At 39.2% G+C, this 24,779-nt stretch overlaps 1 protein-coding gene across 1 annotated transcript; it reads left to right on the top strand.

Moving 5' to 3' along the window:
• The first annotated feature begins 778 nt into the window (after positions 1 to 778).
• On the top strand, positions 779 to 24,779 carry crispld1b (cysteine-rich secretory protein LCCL domain containing 1b). Its single transcript, XM_007253010.4, has 15 exons — positions 779 to 1,023; positions 3,273 to 3,571; positions 11,229 to 11,347; positions 13,421 to 13,553; positions 14,441 to 14,556; positions 14,734 to 14,834; positions 15,107 to 15,274; positions 17,532 to 17,592; positions 18,167 to 18,233; positions 19,396 to 19,526; positions 19,619 to 19,662; positions 20,686 to 20,758; positions 20,859 to 20,928; positions 22,076 to 22,209; positions 23,614 to 24,779. The coding sequence occupies exons 2-15, from the start codon at positions 3,314 to 3,316 to the stop codon at positions 23,663 to 23,665; spliced, it is 1,527 nt and encodes a 508-aa protein (XP_007253072.3). The 5' UTR covers positions 779 to 1,023; positions 3,273 to 3,313; the 3' UTR covers positions 23,666 to 24,779.

Here is a 24,779-nt window from a genome sequence, read left to right as displayed (position 1 = left end):
TGCACAAAGAGTAGCAGTAAATAAATATCAAATAAATAGTAGATAAAAAGGTGAGAGAAATATTGCACGTTAAACATATTGCACAGATGGTGAAGGTAGATAAGGTGACATGTAGTGAGGTAGATATTGCACACGGTAAGCATTACAGCTATACTGAGTAGTATGTAAGTTTGTATGAAGTACTGAGATAATAAACTAGTGTTTAGTTTGAGTGTGGTGTGTTGTAAAGTCTGATGGCGTGTGGAAGGAAGGACCTGCGGTATCTCTCCTTCACACAGCGCGGGTGCAGCAGCCGGACACTGAAGGAGCTGTTCAGTGCTTTCAGAGAGTGGTGCATGGGGTGAGACAGGTTCTTCAGCATGTTCTTAAGCTTAGTGTGTTATACTATGTGTTATTTAAAAAAAAAAGCAAGGATATATATAGATATATAGATATATAGATATATATATATGTATATGTTTTGGCTTGTTTTGAAGCAGGGTTATGTAGTGGCACATACATGGAATAAGGCAGTGCATTCAGTTTATAAGCCTGAAATGTGTACATGCATATTATTTCAACCCAAATTTGGCACTCAGATTGCTAACTTAGTCAGTTTTGCTGATGTAATATATTGTATTAATATATTACTGAGGTGCACAGTAAACACAGGGCATCACTTTCCTCAGTGCAGAGCCAATGGCCATTCCTTAGGGAAATGCATGGTCAGGGCTGGAGCCAGGGGGCTTTGCTGTGTAGTGTGTGGGTGGGGAGTGGCCCACAAGTCCACAAGTCACGCCTAACTGAACCCACATGGAGGATATAAGGAGCAGAGGCAGCGTTACTGCTGCTTTAGTGCCCTCAGCGACTCGAGTTCCAACGCAAATATTCTCCCAAGGTGGTCGAGCGAGGCAATCAAACAAACCTGAAATAATCCAGAGCTGCTCAGACTGACAGAGCTGCAAACTCTCCTGCCGGACTCTCACACTGTCCAGAGGGAAACCAGGCGGCAACAGCATCAGCGCACACAACCAGAGATAGAAGGTCAGTGGAAGTTGAATGAGTTCACTTTGCATTTCATTAATGACCTCTGTGGTCATCTGAGCCTCAATGCTTTCAGCAGTGCTTTATAATTATGCTTAATTAAATGTTTTTGTAGATTGGTCTTGACATACTAATATTGCTTTCCTGGATTAGTGCAATTGATTGCATTGATTTGGCTCTAGATCAAATCAAACAGCCAACACCAGCCCATGCTTTAAATCCTTTGGTTTGCATTTTTTTGCATTGCTTTTCTACTGCAAGTGTCTGTGACAAACTGTAGAGCTTGCATGACAGCTGCAGTTCATTCTGCAAAAGTGCTGACAGTGCAGTTCACAAGGAGAGCTGAATAATTGTGCAGGCAGGTTAGTTGCATAGAACCAGAAGTGGGTTTTACAAGAAAAATCCCAAGTGCATGGGACTAGAACCTAGCTGCATGTAACCAGAATCCGTTTTTAAGACCAGTTTAGTCCAAAACCCCAGTGCGTGAGACCAGAACCCATTTGTATGAGACCATTTTACACCAAATTTTAAATTGCATGGGACTAGATCCTAGCTGCATGAATAAGAGCTCATATGTTTGAGACCAAATTAGGCCAACCCCCAGCTACAGGTAACCTGAACCCAGTAGATTACAGCCCAATTGCATTGGAGCATTTTAGATCAAAACCTAGTTGCGTGAGACCAAATACCAGTTGAATAAAATCAGAACCCATATGGATGAGACCACTTTAGACCAGAACACAGCTGCATGAGCCTGGAACCCATTTATATGAGACCAATTACGCTACAACTAAAATTGAGCTGCTTGAATCAGAGTCCTTTTCATTGGAACTATTTTCGAGCAATACCCAGTTGCATGTATCACAACCTATTTAAATAAGAGCAATTCAGACCAAACGGCAGATGCATGAGACTAAAATCTAGCCGCGTTGATCAAACTCTTTTTTTTTGGTTTATGGTTTCAACAAAATACAAAATTGCACAAAATTGTACACCCAGATGCATGAATCAGAATTAATTTGTGTGAGAATTTGAACTAAAACCCAGCTGTATAAATCAGAACCCATGTGTTTAAGATGGAATTAGACAAAACGAAATGCCTGAGACCAGAACCCTGACAAGAACACAGCTGCATGGATCAGAACCCCTTTGGATGTAAACAATTTAGACTAAAACTGAGCTGCACAGAACTGGAACCCGTCTGCATGGTACCAGAACCAAGAGAAAAGAAATAGAACCCATTTGTATGAGTTCAATTCAAGTCCATAACACAGTCGTATGAATCAGAACTCATTTGTTTAAAACCAGTTTAGAGCTAAACATAAGAAGAGAACCCAGTTGCATGAAACCACACAAAATCAGAACCCAGTTGCATGAATCAAAACCTATTTGTATAATATTAGTTCAGACCACAATCTATCCACATTTGTATGTAACCAGAACCAACATTGCATGAATTCAAAATCCAATTGCATGAATCAGAATTCAATTACATAAATTAGAATGCAGTTGCGTAATTCAGAATGCAGTTGCATGGATTTAGAATCCAGTTAGATGATTCAGAATGCATTTGCATGAATTTAGAAGCCAGTTTCAGAATGCAGTTACATGAATTCAAAATCCAGTTGCATGTATCAAAATCCAGTTAAATGAATCAGAATGCAGTTGCATGAATCAGAATCCAGATGCATGATTTAGAATGCAGTTGCATAAATCCGAATGTAGTTGTATGAATTCAGAATCCAGCTGCATGTATCAGAATGCAGTTGGGTAATTTAGAATCCAGTTGCATGAATTTAGAATCCAGTTAGAGGATTCAGAATGCAGTTGCATGAATCCAGAATCCAGTTACATGAATCAGAATGCAGTTGCATAAATCAGAATGCAGTTGCATGAATCCAAAATCCAGATGCATGATTCAGAATGCAGTTGCATGTATTCAGAATCCAGTTACATGTAACAAAATCCAGTTAAATAATCAGAATGCAGTTGCATGAACCAGAATCCAGATGCATGATTCAAAATGCCGTTGCATAAATCAGAATGTAGTTGCATGAATTCTGAATCCAGTTGCATAAATCAAAATGCAAGTTTAAACCAAAACCAAACTGTATGAGACCAGAACCCATGTATATAAGACTAGTGTACACCAAAGTCTAGTTGCATAGAACCTAAAGCTGCATAAAAAACAGAACCTTAATGTAAGCTCATACAGATACCCTTTCCTGTGCTCTCTGTATTATTTGCAGGCTAAACTGAGACTGGACAGTTTTTTGGGAGTTTGATAGCCATGAAGCGTCCACCCCTGGCCTGGCTGTACCGTGCTCTACTGCTGCTGTTTGCTCGGGCTACAGTGGCCATGGTGATCCCCAACAACACGCAGGTGGAGGATATGCTGCAGAAGTACCTGGAGAAGGAAGAGTCGTGGTGGGAGGCGAGGCCGAGGAGCCGGAGGGCAATTTCAGCTAGTGACATGCAGCTGATCCTGGACCTGCACAACAAACTGAGGGGGCAAGTGTATCCTCCTGCCTCCAACATGGAGTACATGGTGAGAAAACCCTTTGTGGAGTTGTGAGGTAGTCATATGAGGTGATGTTATTTATGTTTGGTCTTACATTATATCATCTGTTTGATGTGATGTAAAACACTGAGGGGTGACAAAACAACAGACAATGAGCAATTGCAATTTTTTTGTTTGTTTTGTGAACGACTGTATTAATTACTGTCATCCGATGCCTCAGATGTTTACAATGCATTGAAGCTTTACTCTAATTTGCCAGTCTGACCCACATCCCTTGATTATCAAGCCATGGAAGCCATAATGTTGGAGAAAGGGTTACTGAAAGGGTTATTGCTCTTTTGAAAGGTGATTTCAAGGTGATTATTGGAGTTGAGCACTGGGGTCTGTGGTTTTCTCACTCTCACTTTCGTCACTGCCTCTTTAAAAACAAGGGCCTCAACATCTATCAGACGAATTCGAGCTTACAGGTCAACAGTTGGAGCCAGCTGTGGGAGTCAAAGGCCGCATTGTTAGTGCTCTATAAATCTCCCCTCAGTGCATGCACGTGGCCTACACCTGTCCAAATCAGCACAGAGGTTTCACACCGGGATCGTAGAGGTGCAGAAAAAAATGGATCTTGAACTACAGACAACTTTGTGGTCTACTGCAAACAGTTTAGGCCAGCTGGAAGGTTGGCAACGCATACACACACGCACATACACGTACACAAACACACGTACACATACACACTCGCACCCCGCAGTCTCCACCGGCTGGCTGCTGCTGCCACTGGCCCTCGGCCAGATATTTCACTTCTTGTGAAGCTCAGGGTCTTCACAAAATTTCACACACTAGTTCTTGGAACTCGTCTTTAAGCTCTTCGGTCACGTCTCAATTCAGCATGCTGGCTACACTGGAGACTGACACTGGCTCCTGAAATAGAAGGTCAAGTGTTGACGTGCTGGAAGGGTACTCTCGTCATCAAAGAAATAGTTACTAGTTAGATATAGTTACACTTAGAAATAAGTGTTGGCTTGCAGTGCAAGGAAGGTAAAGGTTATCAATAAAAGAACGATAAATTATTAAAACTTTTGACTAATATGGGCGACTCTTGGTCATACTTTTTGAGCTACACATGTAACACACATGTAACGCAACATGATAAGAGATTTCATGCAGCCAAGGCACCAGACCTTCGGCATGTGTCAACCATGACAACAAACCTTTAAATTTCAGCTAAAATACACTATTTCTTGTTCATTAGTGTTATATGCTTTGCCCAGTAATTCAGAGCTAAGAAACAAATAGTTAGAATTTGTCTATGAAACACCACCAGCCAAGTACAATTGAGATAGGTAGGTGTATTTTTAGAACAGTTCTGTTTACACTTGTTAAAAGTAAAAATCCAACTGCCTCTCTGGATTTTTATGTTCTGGACTTGCACTACCCATCTCTGTGTGTAAGTAACTATAGGATTTACATAGGATCTCCAGTGGATTTGGCATTTTACAGAGACTCTAAGAGTTGGTCAGCGGCTGAACTGCACTAAGCAGGGAAATAAACATGTTGTAAAGTAACATAACATTTCAAAGACTGTGATTAGTGTAAAAATGTCTTTATTTTAAAACGTTTCTAACTGTTTTCCATCTCGCTGCATCACAGTTCAGAGGCGATATGTTTGCATGTATGAATATTCATGAGCAAGAGCCGAAATCCTGTCTTCCCCCACAACCCCCCCAACACTGCTCCACTGGCCTAAAGCAATGTTTATTGTAATTCACCGCTGCACTCTTTTAAACTAAAAAAACAGCTCACATGGCATTTATCCCTACAAAGACCACAACTAAATGTTTTAAAATAAATGAAAATACGATGGAATGAGACCGTTATTCGTGGCATTGACCACCATGACCTTCTTCACTAAGACAGAAGTAGGACTCGTCGTTGAAGATGACCTGCTGCCACTTTGAGTCACTCCATGACAGTCTCGCACAACTACCCACGAGGTTTCATTCCTGTTGGTTGATTCGTGCAACTATTGTTTTTGATGAAGAGTGTGTTTTAAAGAAATGCAGTAAGAGCCTGGTGAAGTGTAGAAGCTGCTGCTGCTGCTGCTGTTGGTTCCCACAGTGTAGTCAGGCATAATGGGCATTTTCCAGTTGAGCTGTAATGTCTTATAGTAACAGTATCTCTAACACTGCGGCTTCAGAGCTGGAGTGTTTTCTGGGTTTTGGAGTCGGATCAAATGTTTTAATTGCCATGTTTGCAGTAATTAAAGCAGACATATCCAAAATGAATTCCCACGAGGCCAGCTTACTAAGTTTAAATGCACTGAAGGGCCTACATCTAACTTTTCTCTTGTACTTTATTCATGTCCCCTCAGGACAATCATTTGAGGTAGGTTTTACTAATAAAGTGGCCGGTAAGCAGAAGTAGGAGGTCAGGGGTTGTAATAAATTGGCCAGTAAATGAAAATAGATGGCAAGCAGAACAGTACTGGTAGGTGTTTTTAATAAGAAGACCAGTGACTGGAACTTGGCTGTAGGTGTTTCTAATAAAGTAGACAATGAGTTGAACTGCAGTGTAGTTTAATTAATAAGGTGCCCAGTGGATGGAAGTACAGCGTAGTGCAGGGGTGTCAAGTTTGTGGCCTGTGGTCTAAAACTGGCCTGACAATGGCATAGGCATAGGCCCAAACAGGGAGTCAATCCCTACAGCACAACCAATCAGAATCTCTATTTCAGCTAGAACGCTGCATAAATGCATAACACTAAATACTGACACTGACTTTATGATTATTATTTTTTAAGTAGTAGACCAACACAAAGTGGAACATACAGTAATTGTATAGTGGAACGAAAATGATACATGATTTTCAACATTTAAAAAAAAATAAAATCTGAAAAGTATTTTGACTCCTATATTAATACTTAGTAGAGCCACTTTTCGCTGCAATTACAGTTGCAAGTCTTTCGGTGTATGTTAAAGACTGAGATTTCAGCCCATTCTTCTTTGCAGAATAGCTCAGTTGGATGGAAAGCGTCTGTGAACAGCAGTTTTCATTTCTTGCCTCAGATGGTCAATGGGATTTAGGTCAGAAATGACTGGTGCATTATAACACATGAAAGCATTAATTTCTTTAGATCTAAACTATTTCTTTGTAGCTCTGGCTGGATGTTTTGGGTCACTGTCAACGATTTTGTTCTTGGCATTCTTTCATAAATGGCTAGATTTGTGGAATGCAACTTATAGTTGTCCTGTGGACAAATTGTTCCACCTGAGCTGTGGATTTCTGCAGCTTCTCCAGAGTGACCATGGGCCTCTTGGCTGCTTCTCTGACCAGTGCTCGTCTTGCTTGATCTATTCGTTTGAGTGGATGGCCATGTCTTGCAGGTTTGAACTCAAAGAACATTTTTTCCGTTTTTGAATGATGGATTGAACAGTGCACCTTGGCACGCCCAGGGGTGCTTTGGATATGTTTTTATAACCTAACCCTGCTTTAAACTTCTCCACAACTTTATCTTCTTTGTTGGTCTTCATGATGCTGTTTGTTCACTCGTCTTCTCTAACAAACCACTGAGGCCTTCAGAGAACAGGTGTATTTATACTGAGACTAAATTACACACAGCTGGACTCTATTAACTACTTAAGTGAGTTCTGAAGGCAATTGATTGTGCTGGATTCTATCTGAGGTTTCTGAGGGGGGTAATGAAAGGGCCCATGTGGGAAGGTAAAGAAGTTTTTCTAAAGTTTAGTGTTTCTGATTGTGTCTTATTGAATTGTTCTCGTTATTCAAGGTCAGTACATTACCTCTGGAAGCCCAAACCACAAAACACTGCACACACCTGACAGCATGGCCACAGAAGTCAGGAGCAGAGCTGTCTGCTTTGCTGTAGTCTCGGCGGGGTCCATCCCGATCTGCTGTGGACAAATGGCTTTTAAAAACTCCTCAGAGCGGTGCTTTTAGTCTCTTTTTAAGCTGAAGCCATCTGTGGTCTGCTGGGTCTAATAACTGTTCTGTGTTTAATCTGTCCATCTCTGGAACCTCATGCTGAGGTGAACAGTGTGTGTGGGTATGTGTGTGTATATGTGTGTGTGTGGGGCCCTCCAAAAGAGGAGGAGGGCACAATAGCTCCCCCGCCGTTTTGGGACTGTAGGGTAATTGCTTTGAGCTGTGAGCCGGGCAGGTCGCTGAGGATTCATATTTCAGCTGGATTGCACCCAGAGGGCTAACATAACTGCTAATGAGGCGTTAAGTCAAGTAAACAGTGTCAGAAAGAGAGTCTTAAAAGACAAAAGCAGATTTAAAAGCTGCGGTAGCCCTCTACCGTCTATGGGCTGAGAACGTGGAGCGTAGTAATCTGCTCTAGGCTGTGCTACAGTGTGAGCTATATGCCTTGTGCAGCACAGCCAGGCTATTGTTTTTGAAAATGTACAGTACTATAGAATACCTCAGTATTCAGTAAATAATTTAGTTTGCTTGGTTGTAAATGTACAAACAGTTCAAGCATCAGAGCTCATGCCCCTATTTACTAGTATTTTGCCTATGGGTAATAAACAACCTTGTTTTCTGTGAAAAAAATTGCTCCTGAATGCTGAGAAGCAAAAAGACAGACTGAGTGGCAAAGAGCTGTTGTGTGATTGACTGTACAAACAGATCTAAAAAATTATATCAGAGCTATCATTTTACACACTAATGAAAGCTAACAAAGTACAAAGCAAATTATTTTACTGAAATTGAAAGTTACAGAACCAACTGGGATCCAGGCACTGAAACACGACTATTTTCAGTCTTTATCTATTTCATTTGATCATTAAAACCAGTACAAAAATGTGAGGAAAGGTGATTTTTGGATACGTATCAATTTTAATCAACCATTGGTTCTTTGGTAACTTTGATTGTTAACTGCTGAGCCTAAAACTGCCTTTAATTTGAGTATCTAATCGCTTGTTTTATTGTTGGTTTCACCTGAAGGAGAACTCCGGTGAGAAATAGATTTGGGGTGTAATGAAACTGCTGCAAATACAGAAAAGCCCACACACAACACAACAGAATTTCCCCGGGGGACCCTAAAAGATGGTGTACCCCTAAACTACATCTTCATTAACGATCTGTGAAGTAGGACTTTTAATATGCATTCGGTTAATATGAAATTTGTTTGCCACTAATAGTCCACAGAGCAAAGTCTGAGATATTGTTGAAGGGTCCCCTGGTGAAATTCTGTTGTGTTGTGACTCACTTCCATTGTGTTGGGGATGTATTTGCAGCGTGTTTCTGTATTTGCAGCTCATTTGCAGTGCCTGATGACAATTCTGAGGACATTCTGATTTTTAAAACGAAGCACTGAAAACTTTGAAAGTGCACAGGTAGTGTATAAACTCTGTTTATACACACAGTACCTTGAGGTAGTTCTCTGGGCACCACCATCTTGAAATTATTCACATTGTAAGGCTGTTGGGAGCATCAGCTAAAAGTGCTGCATTTCGGAATGCTGGAGCAGAACGGATCTGACATATTAGACAAAAGTTTGTACTCGTTATCATGTTTTACTACACCCCAGTTTCATTTCACACTTTTCCTTTAACCAGCTTGTTTCAGCAGGGACTTCACTTACAGGAAAAAAACATCTTGGGATTTAAAGAATGTTCTCACTTCAATCAAATTAGCTGTTGAGAAAAATGCATTAAGTTTATATCAGTAATTTCAAATTAGCCCTGATCTGCGGTAAGTGTAGGCTCCAGAAGAAGTGTATGCTTAGATATAGGCAACTTCTTTGTCCAAATCTGTTGACGCAAGAACACATTAGGGTTTTTTAACTGCTGCTAACCCACATTTAGATCTCTATCAGAGAGCTGCAGTGTCCAAACAGCCGTGACCTGACGTACGGAGAGCAGAAACAGGCCCGAGAAATTACAACAATTCAACAAAAATGTAGGACTCTGTTATTTTAAGAGGGGGAGGGCTCTTTGGCTGGCATATTTCATGGTTTACCACATACAGTATGTGATCTAAAGTTGAACTGCTGTAGCTCTGGAGGATTTGTTGTGCTTTTGACCTTTGATCATGCCCCACAGAGAAATGACTGGTGGGAAATTACAACCTGCACTAAGAACAGTGTAATTACGCTCCACTCATAGGGATTTAAGTCTAGAGTGATTGTTGTCTTTGCTATACTTTTAGTGTCTATTATGTACTTACACTATAAGTAAAAATGTTGATTGTAGATTAAGACTCTTTGGAGCTCTGGAGATAAACATAGATTTATTGTCACTATGCCTAATTCCAGGTGCTGTGGGGAATAATGGTGTATAAAGCCCTGCAGTATTGAGCTGTGGAATTTTATCATGTCTGTCTAAGCCAGAGACTGTAAAAAAGATGGACGCCGTGTCGCTGTTCCCACTCATTCAATGAAAATGAAGCCAAAATCTTCCTCCATGTTGGCGATCCTGAAACCCGAGTCTGCACCGTAGAGACCAAAGGAGGGAGAAAGACTGTATAGAGACCGCCTACTCATTTGAATAACCCCGCCCCTGAGGGCTGCCTCGAGGTCACAGGCTGCAGAGCAGAGCGGAGCGGAGCTGACGGTCTGTTATTGGTCCCACCCATAACCGGCCCTTTTACAATAACCACACCTTTTTGAATAGAGCTGAATAACGTTTTAAAAAACGAATTCTGTGGGGATATAAAAAATGACAATATAAGCAGAGGTTAAACTAGCTGTTGCATTTAAGTAATGGAGGTAGAATTACAGTATATTGGAAAAAAACGTGATTGAAAGTTGTGTGTTTTGGATGGGTGGGGTTACACAGCTTTCTGCAACCGAACAGCAGGGGGCGCCCTACCTGTGGTGGCTTCACCTTTGAGAGACGATGCTCTGTCCAGTTATACACAGTCTATGGTCTAAGCTCTTCTCAGCATTCTGATGAAGGTGCTAGGCATTGGTTAGTCGTAAAACGGAGCGCATGCTGGATTAGTTCAATAGTTAGCTAACTATAATGGAACTGCGACTGCAAATGAGACAGATAGTGTGTCGTATCTAATTAAAAACCTTTTTAAAGGCTACCCTTCAATGTGAAACTAATTCACAATAATAGGCCACCTGGTGAGTTTTTGTGTGTATTTAATGTTTTGGCTGCCCTGGTGTACTGTAGACATACAAGTGAGTGATCTTGGTTGAACGGCTGTATTTTTAGGAAAATTAAGCATTGATTGTTGTGGTCTGTTGAACATGGTACTTTTGTCGTTTCTAGGCTGTTAATGTGTATTAAGTAAATGTAACTAATTCAAGGCCGAGAATATGTAGTTATTGTAATATTCATACATGAGTAGCCTGGCGGGGGGCACCACTGGTTCTTGGGTCTTATTAAGTGGCCAGCAAAGAGTCTGAATCTAAATCCCACCTGTTGGAAGATCTTAAAATTGCTGTTGGGAGAGCAGTCTGCAAAAAAGAGTGGTCCAAAATTCCAGTTGAGAAGCGTAAGAAGCTTCTTGTTCATGGTTGGAGGATTTTTGACCTATTTATGTGTAGTTGTAATAACACTCTGGGAAAGTACCAGTACTTTTAGCCATGACTGTATTTTATTTTTTTTCCTTTATTTCAGAAGAAACAAGCATGTGACCCAATACTTTTGTTAATTAAATCATTTTACATGTGTGTGTCTGTGTGTGTGTGTGTGTGTGTGTGTGTCTGTGTGTGTGTGTCAGGTGTGGGACACAGAACTGGAGCGCAGTGCAGAGGACTGGGCTCATACCTGCCTGTGGGAGCATGGACCCCCACACCTGCTCAGACAGATCGGCCAGAACCTGGGGGCTCACTGGGGAAGGTGAGGGCCAGCGATTAGCCAAAGTGCCCTGATATACCACACATTCACCACTACCGCTAAATGCTAACAGGCATGGACTCAAGTGGAAGGATAAGTTAGCACTACATGTTCAAAGACATGTCCACAAATGCTAATTGGCTAAAAGAGAGCAAATAGCTGCAGCGAGAATAACACAAATAATCCAGTACATTTTCTCATATAACTAATTAATTTCATCAGTATGTCTAAACAAACTATTTTTTAGTCAAACTTTATTAGATAATGTTGTGGACGTGTGATGCTAACTTGTGGCTGCTGGCTTGTTCATACAGTAGCTAGCTAGTAGTAATTAGCCATTCTGAAAAGCTTACTGTAGCTATTCCACTCCATTATCAGCGGCAAATTATGTTACTAACATGTGAGAATTAGCATGTTTGACTGGTCATTAAAAGAGGGTTAGCATGTAAGCACAGTTTGACTGGTCAATAAAAGAGCATTAGCATGTTTAGCACAGCTTAACCTGTCAATGAAAGAGCATTATCATGTTTATCACAGTTTGACTGGTCAATAAAAGAGTGTTAGCTAGTTTAGCACAGTTTGACTGGTCAATAAAAGAGTGATAGCTTGTTTAGCACAGTTTGGCTGGTCAATAAAAGAGTGTTAGCTTGTTTAGCACAGTTTAACTTGTTAATAAAAGAGCGTTAGCTTGTTTAGCACAGTTTGACTTGTTAATAAAAGAGCGTTAGTATGTTTAGCACACTTTGACTGGTCAATGAAAGAGTGTTAGCTTTTTTAGCACAGTTCAACTTGTTAATAAAAGAGCGTTAGCATGTTTAACGCAGGTTGACTTGTCAATACAAGAGTGTTAGCTTGTTTAGCACAGTTTGTCTGGTCAATAAAAGAGCGTTAGCATGTTTAATAAATATGACTGGTCGTTGACAGGTGACTTCACAGTGATATTGTTTGTATTAAAGCATTTTAGTTCGCTTTCCCTTATAAATGATGCGCTAATCTGGGCTGATTTATCATCTTCCACGGTAGATTAATTTCCGCCTCTGCATAGTAAACAAACATGACTGTCAACGACCGATAAAAGCTGGTTAGCATTGCTTTGCACAGTTTGACTGCATGTTTATTTGTTTTTATTAAATGTGACATCATATCAGTCAGTAAAGTTATATCTACCATTATACATATAAACATATTTATAATTCTATATTTTCACAAGCATAAAACCATGACTGGCAAATACCTAGTGTTTCCAAAATGCCAACTTTACAGTTGAAGGAAATCAATTGCATGCATTTTTATTGGTTCATCATTTTAGAGCATTTTAGTGGATCATTTTATCATATCCTGTTGGTCTGTTCATAATTATACTTTGACACAATATAAAGAACAACTGCCAGATTCAGAACTGGCAAATAGCAAAAATATAGATTTTTTTTTGTGTGTGGCATATACTGGTATGATAGTCAACCAGTCCCAGACCAGCATAAACCAGTCTAATATTTGCTGCAAGACATTCATCAATTTTAGAAATAAACACAAATTGTCACACCAAAACAATTCTGTTGAAATTGGCTACAATTTGATCATGATCTGATTTGAAATCTGATTTCAACTGACTTTTCATTAACTACCATCATCATGAAGTGAAACAGTGCTTTAATCTCACCACATTTTATTAATGATTCTCTTTGAGCAGTGATTCGTTCATTCAGCTAGCTTCCAGCTATGTGCACTGTGTGCAGACTTTCAGTCCAGCTTCTGACAACATCATTAACATCAGCATTTTTGGGCAGATTAGCGCTTTAATCACAGCATAAGCCCTGCAGTAAAAACATAGTGTTGCATGAAGCTAATTTAATTATGCCACACATTTCCATTCACTCTAACAGAGCAGAGTAAGCATATACTCAGTTTGGCACCTCAGCATAAAATGCAGCTGTGTTATTGATATACAGTTTGTGACTCACTTGGCTTGTTCCAAAAAAAAAATCTATAAATTTAATAGACGCAATAGATGCAATACGGCTAGATGGCTCAGTTGTCTTTCATTGTGGTAACTGAATAATTTTTTATGGTTTTCAGAGACAGGCCTCCAACCTTCCATGTGCAGGCGTGGTATGATGAAGTTCAGTACTTCAGCTACCCGTATCCACAGGAGTGTGATCCCTACTGTCCCTACAGGTGCTCTGGGCCTGTGTGCACCCATTATACACAGGTAGATATATATTGCTGAATTCACCTTTCTCACTGGTTTACACTAGAGCTTTGTTTTGTGCAGCTTGATTTATGGTGTATCAGCTCAAAATGTACAAATTCTCTTAATTAATCATGGGTGTGTTTGGACATAACGTAAAATAAACCAATCAGAGTGTCACTTGCTATTCCCTTTAAGATCGAGGTGCAGTCTGACTTTGGCGGATTGCTATTTTAACGGTGCAGCATTTCTGCGCTTCTCAGCAGAGAAAACAGACCTGCGAGTTCACACTGTTAATGGGTTTGAGTCGGACATTTACGGGAACAGCAATGTTATTTTATTTGGAATTCTGTTTATTGTTTATGTAATAGTTGAGTTGTATGCTGATGCGTGTGAATGTATGTGCACACTTGCTTTGCCAAGATAGGAGTGTATATCCGATGGTTGACTGTTGTCAGGGTTCTAATCAGTCTGGGTCACACCTGTGTTTTCTGTTGCCAAGATGCAATATGCCAGAAATTTACTTGAAAACACCTCACTTCTAGACGCTAATCTCTGTGCAACTCCAACAATGTTCACTATAAATCTGGGAGTGCAAATGCACCAGACAGTTATGAGAAAGCAGCTTTGGATTCAGCATTTCAGAATGTCTAAAGCAGCCTTTGGAAATCTGTGTCAGCTATAGGGCCAGTCATTTCCAATCACTGGCCACCCTTGCCAGGGTAGAAATTAGAGGAATGGCACTGGTTCATAAAAGCTAGAGAGTAAAGGATAGTCTAAAAACATTTAGCTAAAGTTTAACAACAGCTCGTTGTGTACATTAAAGTACAGTTAAGTACAGTCATTAAAGTACAGTTACCACATAATGTTGTTTTAAGTATTTTAACAAGTCTGTTTTTTGATTGCAGCTAGTTTGGGCCACAAGTAACAAAATCGGCTGTGCCATCAATGTGTGTTACAACATGAACGTCTGGGGCATGATCTGGGCCAAAGCTGTCTATCTGGTCTGTAATTACTCTCCACCGTAAGTATTTTTCTCAGGCATTTTGTGATAGCAGCTTTATATTTATATTAATGATTTTATTAACCAGTCTCGATTGGGTTGGATCATTGGTTTTCTGAGCTGGATTACTCAATGATACTTGATAACTGGTCAAAGTCCGTGTGCATGTTTTTACACGGCCTCGTGTTTCCTCTGCAGGGGGAACTGGTGGGGTCACGCCCCCTACAAACACGGACACCCGTGCTCTGCCTGTCCGGCTAGCTATGGAGGCGGCTGTAGGGACAACCTCTGCTATAAAGGTATCAGTACTGTTTACAAAGATGACTGATGATGTCTCTACTGACAAAGCAAAAGTTTGGGGGCATCTAGAATTTCATGAATAATGTTATTTTCTGCAAAGAAAAAAGTGTTATGTTGTATTTAAACTTTGCTGTCACAAATATATAACAGAAGAATTATCTTAAATATCATTGAACATTTTTTTCGCTTGGTAAAGCATGGTATACCCAGATTTCTGAAACACTGTGGTAAAGTTTTTGAGACCAATATATTCTGATTGTGTGCTTTTCAGACGATGGCAGTCAGAGGTATTATGATCCAGAGCCTGAGGAAAGCAACTACATAGAGCCAGAGCCAGAACCTGCCCGGAGTCAGGTGTCCCACCCTGCAGAACCGTCCCCAACTCCACCCCCCAGCCATGGTCTGGACAATAATGATGTCACCAGCACTGACCAAATGTGTACGTGGGCCATTCTTTTTTTCAACTGCTGTTTTTTTATGTGTGTGTTCATCGTAAGAGCCAATCAAAACCCACATATTAATCAGCTAATGCATATTCCTGACTAATGCTTAGCACCTGATTACAATTGTGCATTTGTTTGTTGATGTATTTCACCAAATAATAGTATGCTTAGATTATTAAAATCTAATTAATGATTAATAACCATACATTTTAATGACATGTTGATTTGTATTTGTTGTTACTGAAGTATCATGTAAGAACATGGTGTGTTCAGAAGCATCACTAAAATGATAAGAATAGTAAGAATTTTACAATATACCGTATAAAAATGCAATTATTCCTTTAAAACTATTATCAATTAAATGTTATTTAATAATAGTTTGGAGACAATTTGTTCTGCCTGTCAAAACCTTTTAACAACGATTAGCCTCAAGCCTTGTGTGTATGAAAGCACTGTTATTAATACATTGGTCACAGCATGCACTGCACTCTTTTTCTACACAAAAGACAGAGGACAGACAAGAGACAGAATACTGTGATATTGTGATGTTAATTCTCATGCAAACACACACACAATACATAAACCTATTGGCACTATTGGGTTCAGCAAAAAGTTTTGCTACCCAATAAATTGTTTACTGTAAAATTTAACTGCCTTCTTATTGATCTTGTTTCAGATAAATATTAAGACCTTTGAGATGTATCTTATATTTGGGTAGTGCAACCTTGATGAGTAAAACTGAAGTTTCCATTCGCACCTGGTTCCAACATTTGCACACTGGACATTAGATTCATACAGTTTTAAGAGTTCAAAAATAAATATTTGGAAAAATAATCCTGTTTTTTAATCACAGTTTTCATGCATCTTGCCATCATGTTCTCCTCCACCAGTTTTACACACTGCTTTTGGATAACTTTATCACACTCCTGGTGCAAAAATGTAAACAGTTCAGCTTGGTTTGATGGATTGTTATCATCCATCGTCCTCTTATGTTGCACAGGTTTTTAATTTGGTAAAATCAAATAAACTCATTCTTTTTTTAAGTGGTCTCTTATTTTATTCCAGAGATGTGCCTAAACTCAGTGTTGAAGGCCTTTCTCTTAACCCTTTCTCTGCTACTGAGAGTGGCTTCATTCTGTCTGAAAGCTACATTATCTTTTCATGCACTATGCAGATTTAGTCCATGAACACCTGTTACTTGACTTGAACTGTACTGGACCTCGGGCCCCTGTTCTCAGCTGTGGCCAGGTTTTAAAATCTAGACCTTGAATCCAGTCTCCAGGCTTGTTTTTTTTTCTTGCTGGAAGTTAAGGGAACAGTTTGTTTATTGTTCTGAATCCTGCTACGTGCAGAAATACAGAAGGTGTTAGACTTCATCCGTGCTAAAGAAAGCGTGGGTGCAGATGGAGTGTGAATGAGCCTCTGCCGGGTGATGTCACTGACCTCTGACAGGATTCTGGAGACTTGTATTTCCTCACTTCTTTCAGTGTGTGTTTACCTGTGGGAGGCGGAGATGTGAGAGGTTAGAAACGGCTTCCGTCTCAGCGAGTGGTCCCTCTGGTTAGTGCTGATGAGTTTAACAGCTGTGCTGTTGGGGGGCTTTTCATATAAAGCCATATTAGTTGATGTAAAGCCAAAGAGTTGATGTTTATTACTGTATTAAAGCAAGATTAAAAGTGAGAATGTTATTAGTTAAACAGTAATTTAACTTTTAATAAGATCTACTTTTTTGTAATGGCATCTTCACGATGAAGCACTGCTGCTGCACTATGTTAGTGGGTGGAGCATATATATTGAACTCTCAAGAGTCTACGAACTGCAAGAACTACACAACACTAATACTAAGTCTAGTCATATTTCCTTAATCCTCTCTGGTTTTTTATTAATATCTTTGCAATAATACAGCACATTTGAGAAACTTGTCCCTTGCCTCTCACTGTGTCTTACTGATGGATTTCTGTGTCCATCATCTGCCAATCATCTGTAATTAATATATTTCGACTATGTCCATACTGATGATTTCTGTAAAGCTGACCTATGGATACTCAGGAAATCACAACAAACTTCATGAATGAATTTGAAGGCAGCCTTCCAATTAAACTTCTCAATTTGTCAAGGCAAAAAAATCTGGTTAACCAGCACTCAAAAGAGTTTTGTTGGAGGCTGCAAAAGACTTGAGACACATTAAATATATCTCACTTCTGCAGTCAAATGTATTTATGTTTTATTTGTAATTGTTCTTCTGTTTTGCAGCACAGTACGTTTCATGTGATACAAAACTACGGGATCGGTGTAAAGGAACCACCTGCAACAGGTATTCCTTCTAATACATCAGTGGTATTGCTGTAGAATCATTCCATTGATCATTCATATTATAGTCTTATAATAAGACTTATTGCAGCTCAATTGCTATATTTAGTTTATTTTTTAAAGCTGGTTTATACATATGAAAATTAATATGTACTTCTCTGCTAGATTTTCTTATTCTTCATATCCAGATGGCAGTGGTTGTGTTTCACTTTAAAGATTGGCAACACTGCCCCCACAGCAGTGGTACTGCTCCATTCTTTTTGAATCCATAAGCTTTATGACTTGTGCATACTGTAAATACAAACATAAGCTTTAATGGTGTTACTGGTTACTGGTTAAAAAATCCACCATGAGTGCTCATGTTTAGTTTGGCCACACTGCTCCCATGATTTCTAGTGGTACTGCTCCATTCCATCTGTACCCATAAGCTTTCTGAGATGCACAAATACAGAAGCCGTGTCCGTATCTGTATCCAAGAACATAAATAAGCCTAAATAAATAATCAGTATTCAGTGTTTAGGAAGGCTCTAAATATTCAATATTGTCAACAGAACACTGTTTTCTTATATCATTAACAGGTATGAATGTCCGGCAGGTTGTTCATACAACTATGGAAAAGTGATGGGATCGGGACATTATGATATGGTAGGTTATACATTTAGTAACTACTCTGAAATACTGTCATATGGATGGAAAGTGGAGAGAGTGAGTTTTATAATTGCGTTATAATTAAATATAATTAAGTACATATTATCACAATTGTGTTTGGGATTAAACATAATTACTTTACTTGTATAGTTCACAGATGTGCCAAGTGATGAAATACAAATACATTTTTTACCTCACTCACTAACTTTTACTTCTTACATTTTCATTTAATTATCTAAACTTTTCACTCCTTGCATTTTAAAAATAGCCTTGTTGCTCCTATTTTAATTCAGCTTGTTTTTATTCTGGCTTCTTTAATATGTCTGAATTGTACTAAAATACATTTCTTTTCAATGGGCATATATGCAGCTGAAACAGGCAGTTCCATTAAATATACATTTAGTTGAAAGTTAGCTGAGCATCTGAGGCATCAACAATTGGCCATCCAGGTAAAGTGTTACTTAAGCAATAATACACTCAATTATTTTGCTATAACGTGTAATAATGGCCTACGGCCCTTATGCCCATGACTGCAGCACAGCAGTACCAATACTACACAATATAGCACGTAACTCGAGTGTATTGTTGCGATTTGATCACAGTTCCATTATCGCTGTTTATTAAAAGATTTAAAGAGGACGAGAAAATTCTGATCTGTTTGGTTTTAAAAAACATTGCTGCTCTGTTTGTAGCTGCGCTGTTTGGATTGTAAGCGCTGCATCTTTGTTTGGATACCTGTATGAGGTGGAGTAAAACATGAAGAGCTTCGGTTACAGTGCATTACCTGCTGATAACGGCACTCATAGAACGCCTCTCTGCCAATCACATTGCAGGGTCGGGACTAACTGTAGTATAATTGATCTTTTATCAACTATGGTAAACCAATGTTTTGACAGACAGTCTATTCATAACCTATTGGTGTAAAAACCTGTGAGGGTTCAGACTCTTATTACTAAATACTAAATTATTTAAAACATACAAATGAACAGCTCTTTCTTAGCTATAATATTTTGTACAGATCAAAAACTGTTGATAAGTAAATTTGACACATTCTTCTCATACTACTACTACTCTATGTATTGCATAAGCTTTATACTGTTACTGTAAAACATCTCAAGGTCAGTGTAATTTTACAGAGCCCACCACTCTGTTTTTCCAGCAATCCAGCATTTGTGGAGCAGGTTTACATGCCGGAATTATAGACGATGATGGAGGCTGGCTGGACATCACCAGAGTGGGCAGGAGGCCGCGCTTCGCAAAGTCCTACAAAAACGGAGTTCAGACACTGGCGTAAGTTACAGCTGTGTCATGCTGCTGGCTGCGCTAACTGTGAGGAATGCAGTACCGCTCTCACGTTTATTTTTTATCCATTTCCTCCACAGGAAAAACCACAGCGCTAATGCCTTCACCGTATCGAAAGTACCAGGTCAGTACAAACTGCTTAACCCTGTAAACCCTCTTGACGGCCCCAATCCTTGCTTGAGTCTTCTTGAGATGTTATTGCAGTTCTGTCTCACCGCTCATATGTACAGAATTTAATTTTACAATAAATTCATTCCATCATTAATTAATTCCATCATTATTTACAAAATGTCATTACAAAAGTCATAGGATAGCAGTATGTAAATTGATCATAAACTGTTGCCTCAAGGAATGGCTTAAGAAAGCCCACACCTGTATGTAAATTGCATGTAAGTTATGAGGTGTTATCTTATGAGTGAGGTTGAACAGTGTGCAGCATGCTAATGGCAACATGATGTGAATTATGGGAGATGGAGCGAGATGCCAGATGAATAGGACTTTCTATTTCTGTCATTTAATGTGGAATGGGAATATGTCATAAAAGGCATTACTACCCACAGTGGACAGTGCTGTCCGGTGGTATTGTAGAATTGTCAGTGCAAACAGACAAGCAGCTCTGTCAGAAATCTCATCTAATTACAGTACGAGTCAAAAGTTTGGACTCAATCAGTCTTTTTCTTGATTTTTTTTTCTGCATTGTATATTGATATTGTTATTATTTAAATTACATTTTATTATAAAAAAAGTGTTTGTACTCCACAATCCCCTGACCTAAACACAACCGAGATGGAGATTAAAATACCAAGAGTGTGCAGATCTGTCCTCAAAGAAAATATAAAACGTATTGTGTTTTGTTTACAGAATAATTCCTGTAGAGCTTTAATACAGTCTTCAATAATAAATTTACAATATTAAATAAATCATAAAAAGAAAAAAAAACACACATTGAATGAGAAGAGACGTGTCCAACATTTGACTGGTACTGTGCGTTCAATGTTCGTGGGCTGAATGATACAAAATATAAAAAAACATGAGAAATTAAGTTAAACATGCTAGTTCTGGGCCAGAATGCTTACATAGCCAGATTTTAGTTTTTAACTAGATTTTATAACTGATTAACTGAATTGCATCTATATTTCTCCTACAGTTAAAGCTGTCGCGTGTGACATGACGGTGGCTCAGTACTGTCCCTTCAAAAAGCCAGTCCGGCATTGTCCAAGGTAGTATATTTTAATTTATTTCAGAAGATAAACTGTTTCATATTGGCCACATATGTACCACATATGCATGTCATTAATAATGATGTCTCTTTATTTTTAGATTGTATTGTCCTCACAACTGCCTGTATGAGAGCAGTGCCCGTGTGATTGGCACGCGTTACTATGCAGATGTAAGTTCTCTTTGCATAAGGTCTTATTCTATGTTCTTGACTGCAGGTTATGCAAAATGTGTGCAATATATTTCTGCAAGTGTGAATTATTTTCATTTAAAGGGCTGATGTCATTCAAATTATTAAAATATTGTTAGAATTTGGTTATTTAGGCCAAAATGGTAATCATCTGTTGTTTGAGGAATGAGGTGGTGGTTATTTAAACTCTAGTAGAAATCTAGTAGAATCTAGAGGTACTCCAACAAAAGTAGAAAAAAAACTGATAATAAATAAGCAAATGTGGACTTCTGTCTGTATAATTTATATGTAAATGAGATTTTGATTGGCTGATTTGTGCTTTATTCACAAAGCAGTACAAGCTAAAAGACTGTTAGTATGTTAGTGTGGGTGGACTGGGTGGTAAGCTAAATAGTATGTTTATAATTGTATAAATCTATTTAAAAAACACAAGGATGTTTTAGCACAGTTTATTTTGTGTATTGTGCACTGTGTGAGTGGGTAGTATGTTGGCTTAGAAGTAGATGCTTAGGGTTGTTGTCTTGGTGCATGACCCACCTCCTCTTGAGGTTCAATTCATGGACAGATATTCTGACATATTTCTTCAGAATCCTCTGATATAATTTAAAATTCATTGTTCCATCAATGAAGACAAGTTGCCCTGAGACATCCCCTGAGACAAAACACCCCAAACCATAATACTACCACAACCTTGTTTCACAGATGGGGTAAGGTTCTTATGCTTAAGCACATTTAAACCAAAAATTCTGTTTTGGTCTCATCTGTCCACAGAACATTCTTTTAATAGCCTTCTGGCTTGTCCAAATGATTTTTAACAAACTGCACAAGCTCAGCAATGCTCTTTTTGGAGAGCAGTGGCTTTTTTCCAAGCAAGTGTCCTAATACAGCACATAGAAAAAACACATAAAAGTAGACACACAAGCATATGTACAAGCAGAACTAAGCACAAGTAAAACGGACAGTGGACGGAGCCAGAGCATTGCCAACAAGGGGCATCATAGAATCATGGGAATAGTTATGACATTTACACAAAATTCAAATGTACTTAAAACTCCAAATACTGATAAAACTGCCCTTAATCTCCTGCTCAGTATCGAATCATTCTTTCTCTTTCTGTCCGTTTGATCAGAGGTCCAGTATCTGTCGGGCAGCGATTCATGCAGGTGTGATCCAGAATGAGTCGGGGGGATACCTGGATGTGATGCCAGTGGACCGGAGGCGGCAGTATAACGGCTCAAGCCAGAATGGAATTACATCAGAGACGTAAGTAGTCCTGTGGTGTGGAGTCCTGTGGTGAGTGACCAAGACCCAGAAAGGCTGCAGTTAAAACATGACAGTTTTTCCTTATTCTGTGGCATGAAAATGAATGGAAATTAATGTGAATGGTAATGGTAATTAAGGCAGGAATTTAGATTATTAGTGTTATGTCCATCAGAGTTTTAGAGATACTGAGCACCAAACACACCCAGCCCCACTGACCTCCCTTTTAAAAAACACTGTAAATGAAGCTGAGTGGGACATCACCTGTCTTATCATATCTTCTATTATTCTGTAACATTAATGATCTAATGATCTGATACACATACAGACAGTACCTGTCTAGCACACTGGCTTTAATAAAAAAAATGGTTGCAGTGTGCAGCATTAGCTTACTAAATGAAGTGCAGTTTGAGGGGCTCTGAGTGGTCCAAAGGACTAAGCGCTGCCACTATGATCAGGAGATCGCCGGTTCGAATCCTGTTCATGTAGCCTGCAATCGGCTGCCGGAGAGAGCACAATTGAGAGAGAGCTCTCTCTGGGTGGGTAGATGGCTTTCTCTCCCCACATCTCTCCAAAGGGTGATGTCCGCAGCACAAGGCTGCGTCTGTGAGCTGATGTATCAGAACCGAGTCGCTGCACTTCCCTCCGAGCACGCTGTGATGCTACTAAATTTCCTTTGGGATAAATAAAGTGTCTATCTATCTATCTATCTATCTATCTATCTATCTATCTATTGTTCTATCTATGTTTAATGGTTTCTTTTCCAAGATTAAAACATTTTTACTTATAAGAGACGAAATTCCATTTAAAAAAAACACACAACTTTTTTCACATGTAGAGGTGCTGGGACATGTTTTGAGGATGCTTGAGCACTCTTAAAAAGGGCTAGCGATGCCCATGATGTCCATGTCCATGAGTACCATCACTTTCCTTCAATACTTATTAGCTACAATCGGCAAACGTCAGACACCAAATATGTCTTAGCTAGCAGGCTACATAAGATGCAGTGTGTAGGGATGTGTAATGTTGATGACTGGCCAAACCATCACTATTAAAAAGAGTGGAACACATTGTGGTTTTTCCACTGTTTCATCGAGGACATATTCTATCTGCTGGTTTGCGGTTGCCATTAAATCAGCTGATCTAATACAACTAATAATCCCTCTGTCTTTATGAGCTTTTCCCAATGACACAATTATTTAATTTAATGGGCAGATGAACCCCAAGCATAGAGAGATTAGGCTGGACCACCCTGGCTGTGGCCTGTGGAGTGTATGTGTGTGTGTGTTGGGCTTGGGTTGGTTATTTGACTCATATTTGAAAAAAAAAAAACAATATAAATAATGTGTCTCTGTCTGAGCTGCCAAAGCCAAATGAAAACTGGACACTTTTCTTGTTCTTCTTTAGCCTGCTGAATCCCACAGGAGGCAAAGCATTCAGAGTGTTTGCAGTCATCTGAAGCCACACTCCAAGGACACACACTCCAACGCAGCACTTCGTAGCAGAACGGCCGGCCATCGCAGCGTTTGTTCACGCTGAGGCTTGTTGACGGCTGAAAAGTCTTTTTAATGGGACAAAAAAAACCCAAAAAAAACACATTGACATTGACGCCATCTGGACCCAAGAAACACCGGCGACTTTCTGACTTCAGCTGTTATTTTTCTGCAAGTCTTTTAAGAGCTTGTTCACTGCCTGTCAAAACTTTGTGGATGCCAGTCCCTGACATTTTTGGTATGCTGTTACTGCTCTGGAAAAAAATAAGAGACCACTTAAAAATGATGAGTTTCTTTGATTTTACCAAATTGAAAACCTCTGGAATATAATCAAGAGGAAGGATGATCACAAGCCATCAAACCAAGCTAAACTGCTTAAATTTTTACACCAGGAGTGGCATAAAGTTATCCAAAAGCAGTGTGTAAGACTGGTGGAGGAGAACATGCCAAGATGCACGAAACTGTGATTAAAAACCAGGGTTATTCCATCAAACATTGATTTCTGAACTCTTAAAACGTTATCAATATGAACTTGTTTTCTTTGCATTATTTGAGGTCTGAAAGTTCTGCATCTTTTTTGTTATTTCAGCCATTTCTCATTTTCTGCAAATAAATGCTCTAAATGACAATATTTCTATTTGGAATTTGGGAGAAATGTTGTGTGTAGTTTATAGAATAAAACAACTAAATTCATTTACTGAAATATATACCTATAAATAGCAAAATCAGATAAACTGATTCAGAAACTGAAGTGGTCTCTTCATTTTTCCAGAGCTGTATATAAGAATAGATTTGCTTCAACATGTCAACTTAAATGAGCAGCTTGTCAATAAAATGAATCAGACAGATTGATCAATGATCCCAGATTAATTCAATAAGCCAATACATTTGATACCTAATGTGTGCTTCTTTAGTCTTTAGTTTGGAACAAAGAATGCTAGGCTAACAATGCTAACAGACACTAAACAGTGGACAAAACAGTCACAATTCAATCTCTGCACATGGATGCTCTAATCGAAACCTAGATCTAAACCCTATATTAATGTAAGTAAACTAGATTATCAGTACCCCCCACCCCCC

This window comes from Astyanax mexicanus, chromosome 4, assembly GCF_023375975.1.
Source record: "Astyanax mexicanus isolate ESR-SI-001 chromosome 4, AstMex3_surface, whole genome shotgun sequence".
Taxonomy (NCBI): domain Eukaryota; kingdom Metazoa; phylum Chordata; class Actinopteri; order Characiformes; family Acestrorhamphidae; genus Astyanax; species Astyanax mexicanus.
This window is presented reverse-complemented; position numbering and strand designations above follow the sequence as displayed.

Coding starts and splice junctions, on each gene's coding strand:
- crispld1b (XM_007253010.4), top strand. CDS start 3,314: ATGAAGCGTCCACCCCTGGCCTGGCTGTACCGTGCTCTACTGCTGCTG. Junction 14,557..14,733: donor GTCTGTAATTACTCTCCACC/GTAAGTATTTTT, acceptor TTTCCTCTGCAG/GGGGAACTGGTGGGGTCACG. Junction 18,234..19,395: donor GATCGGGACATTATGATATG/GTAGGTTATACA, acceptor CTGTTTTTCCAG/CAATCCAGCATTTGTGGAGC.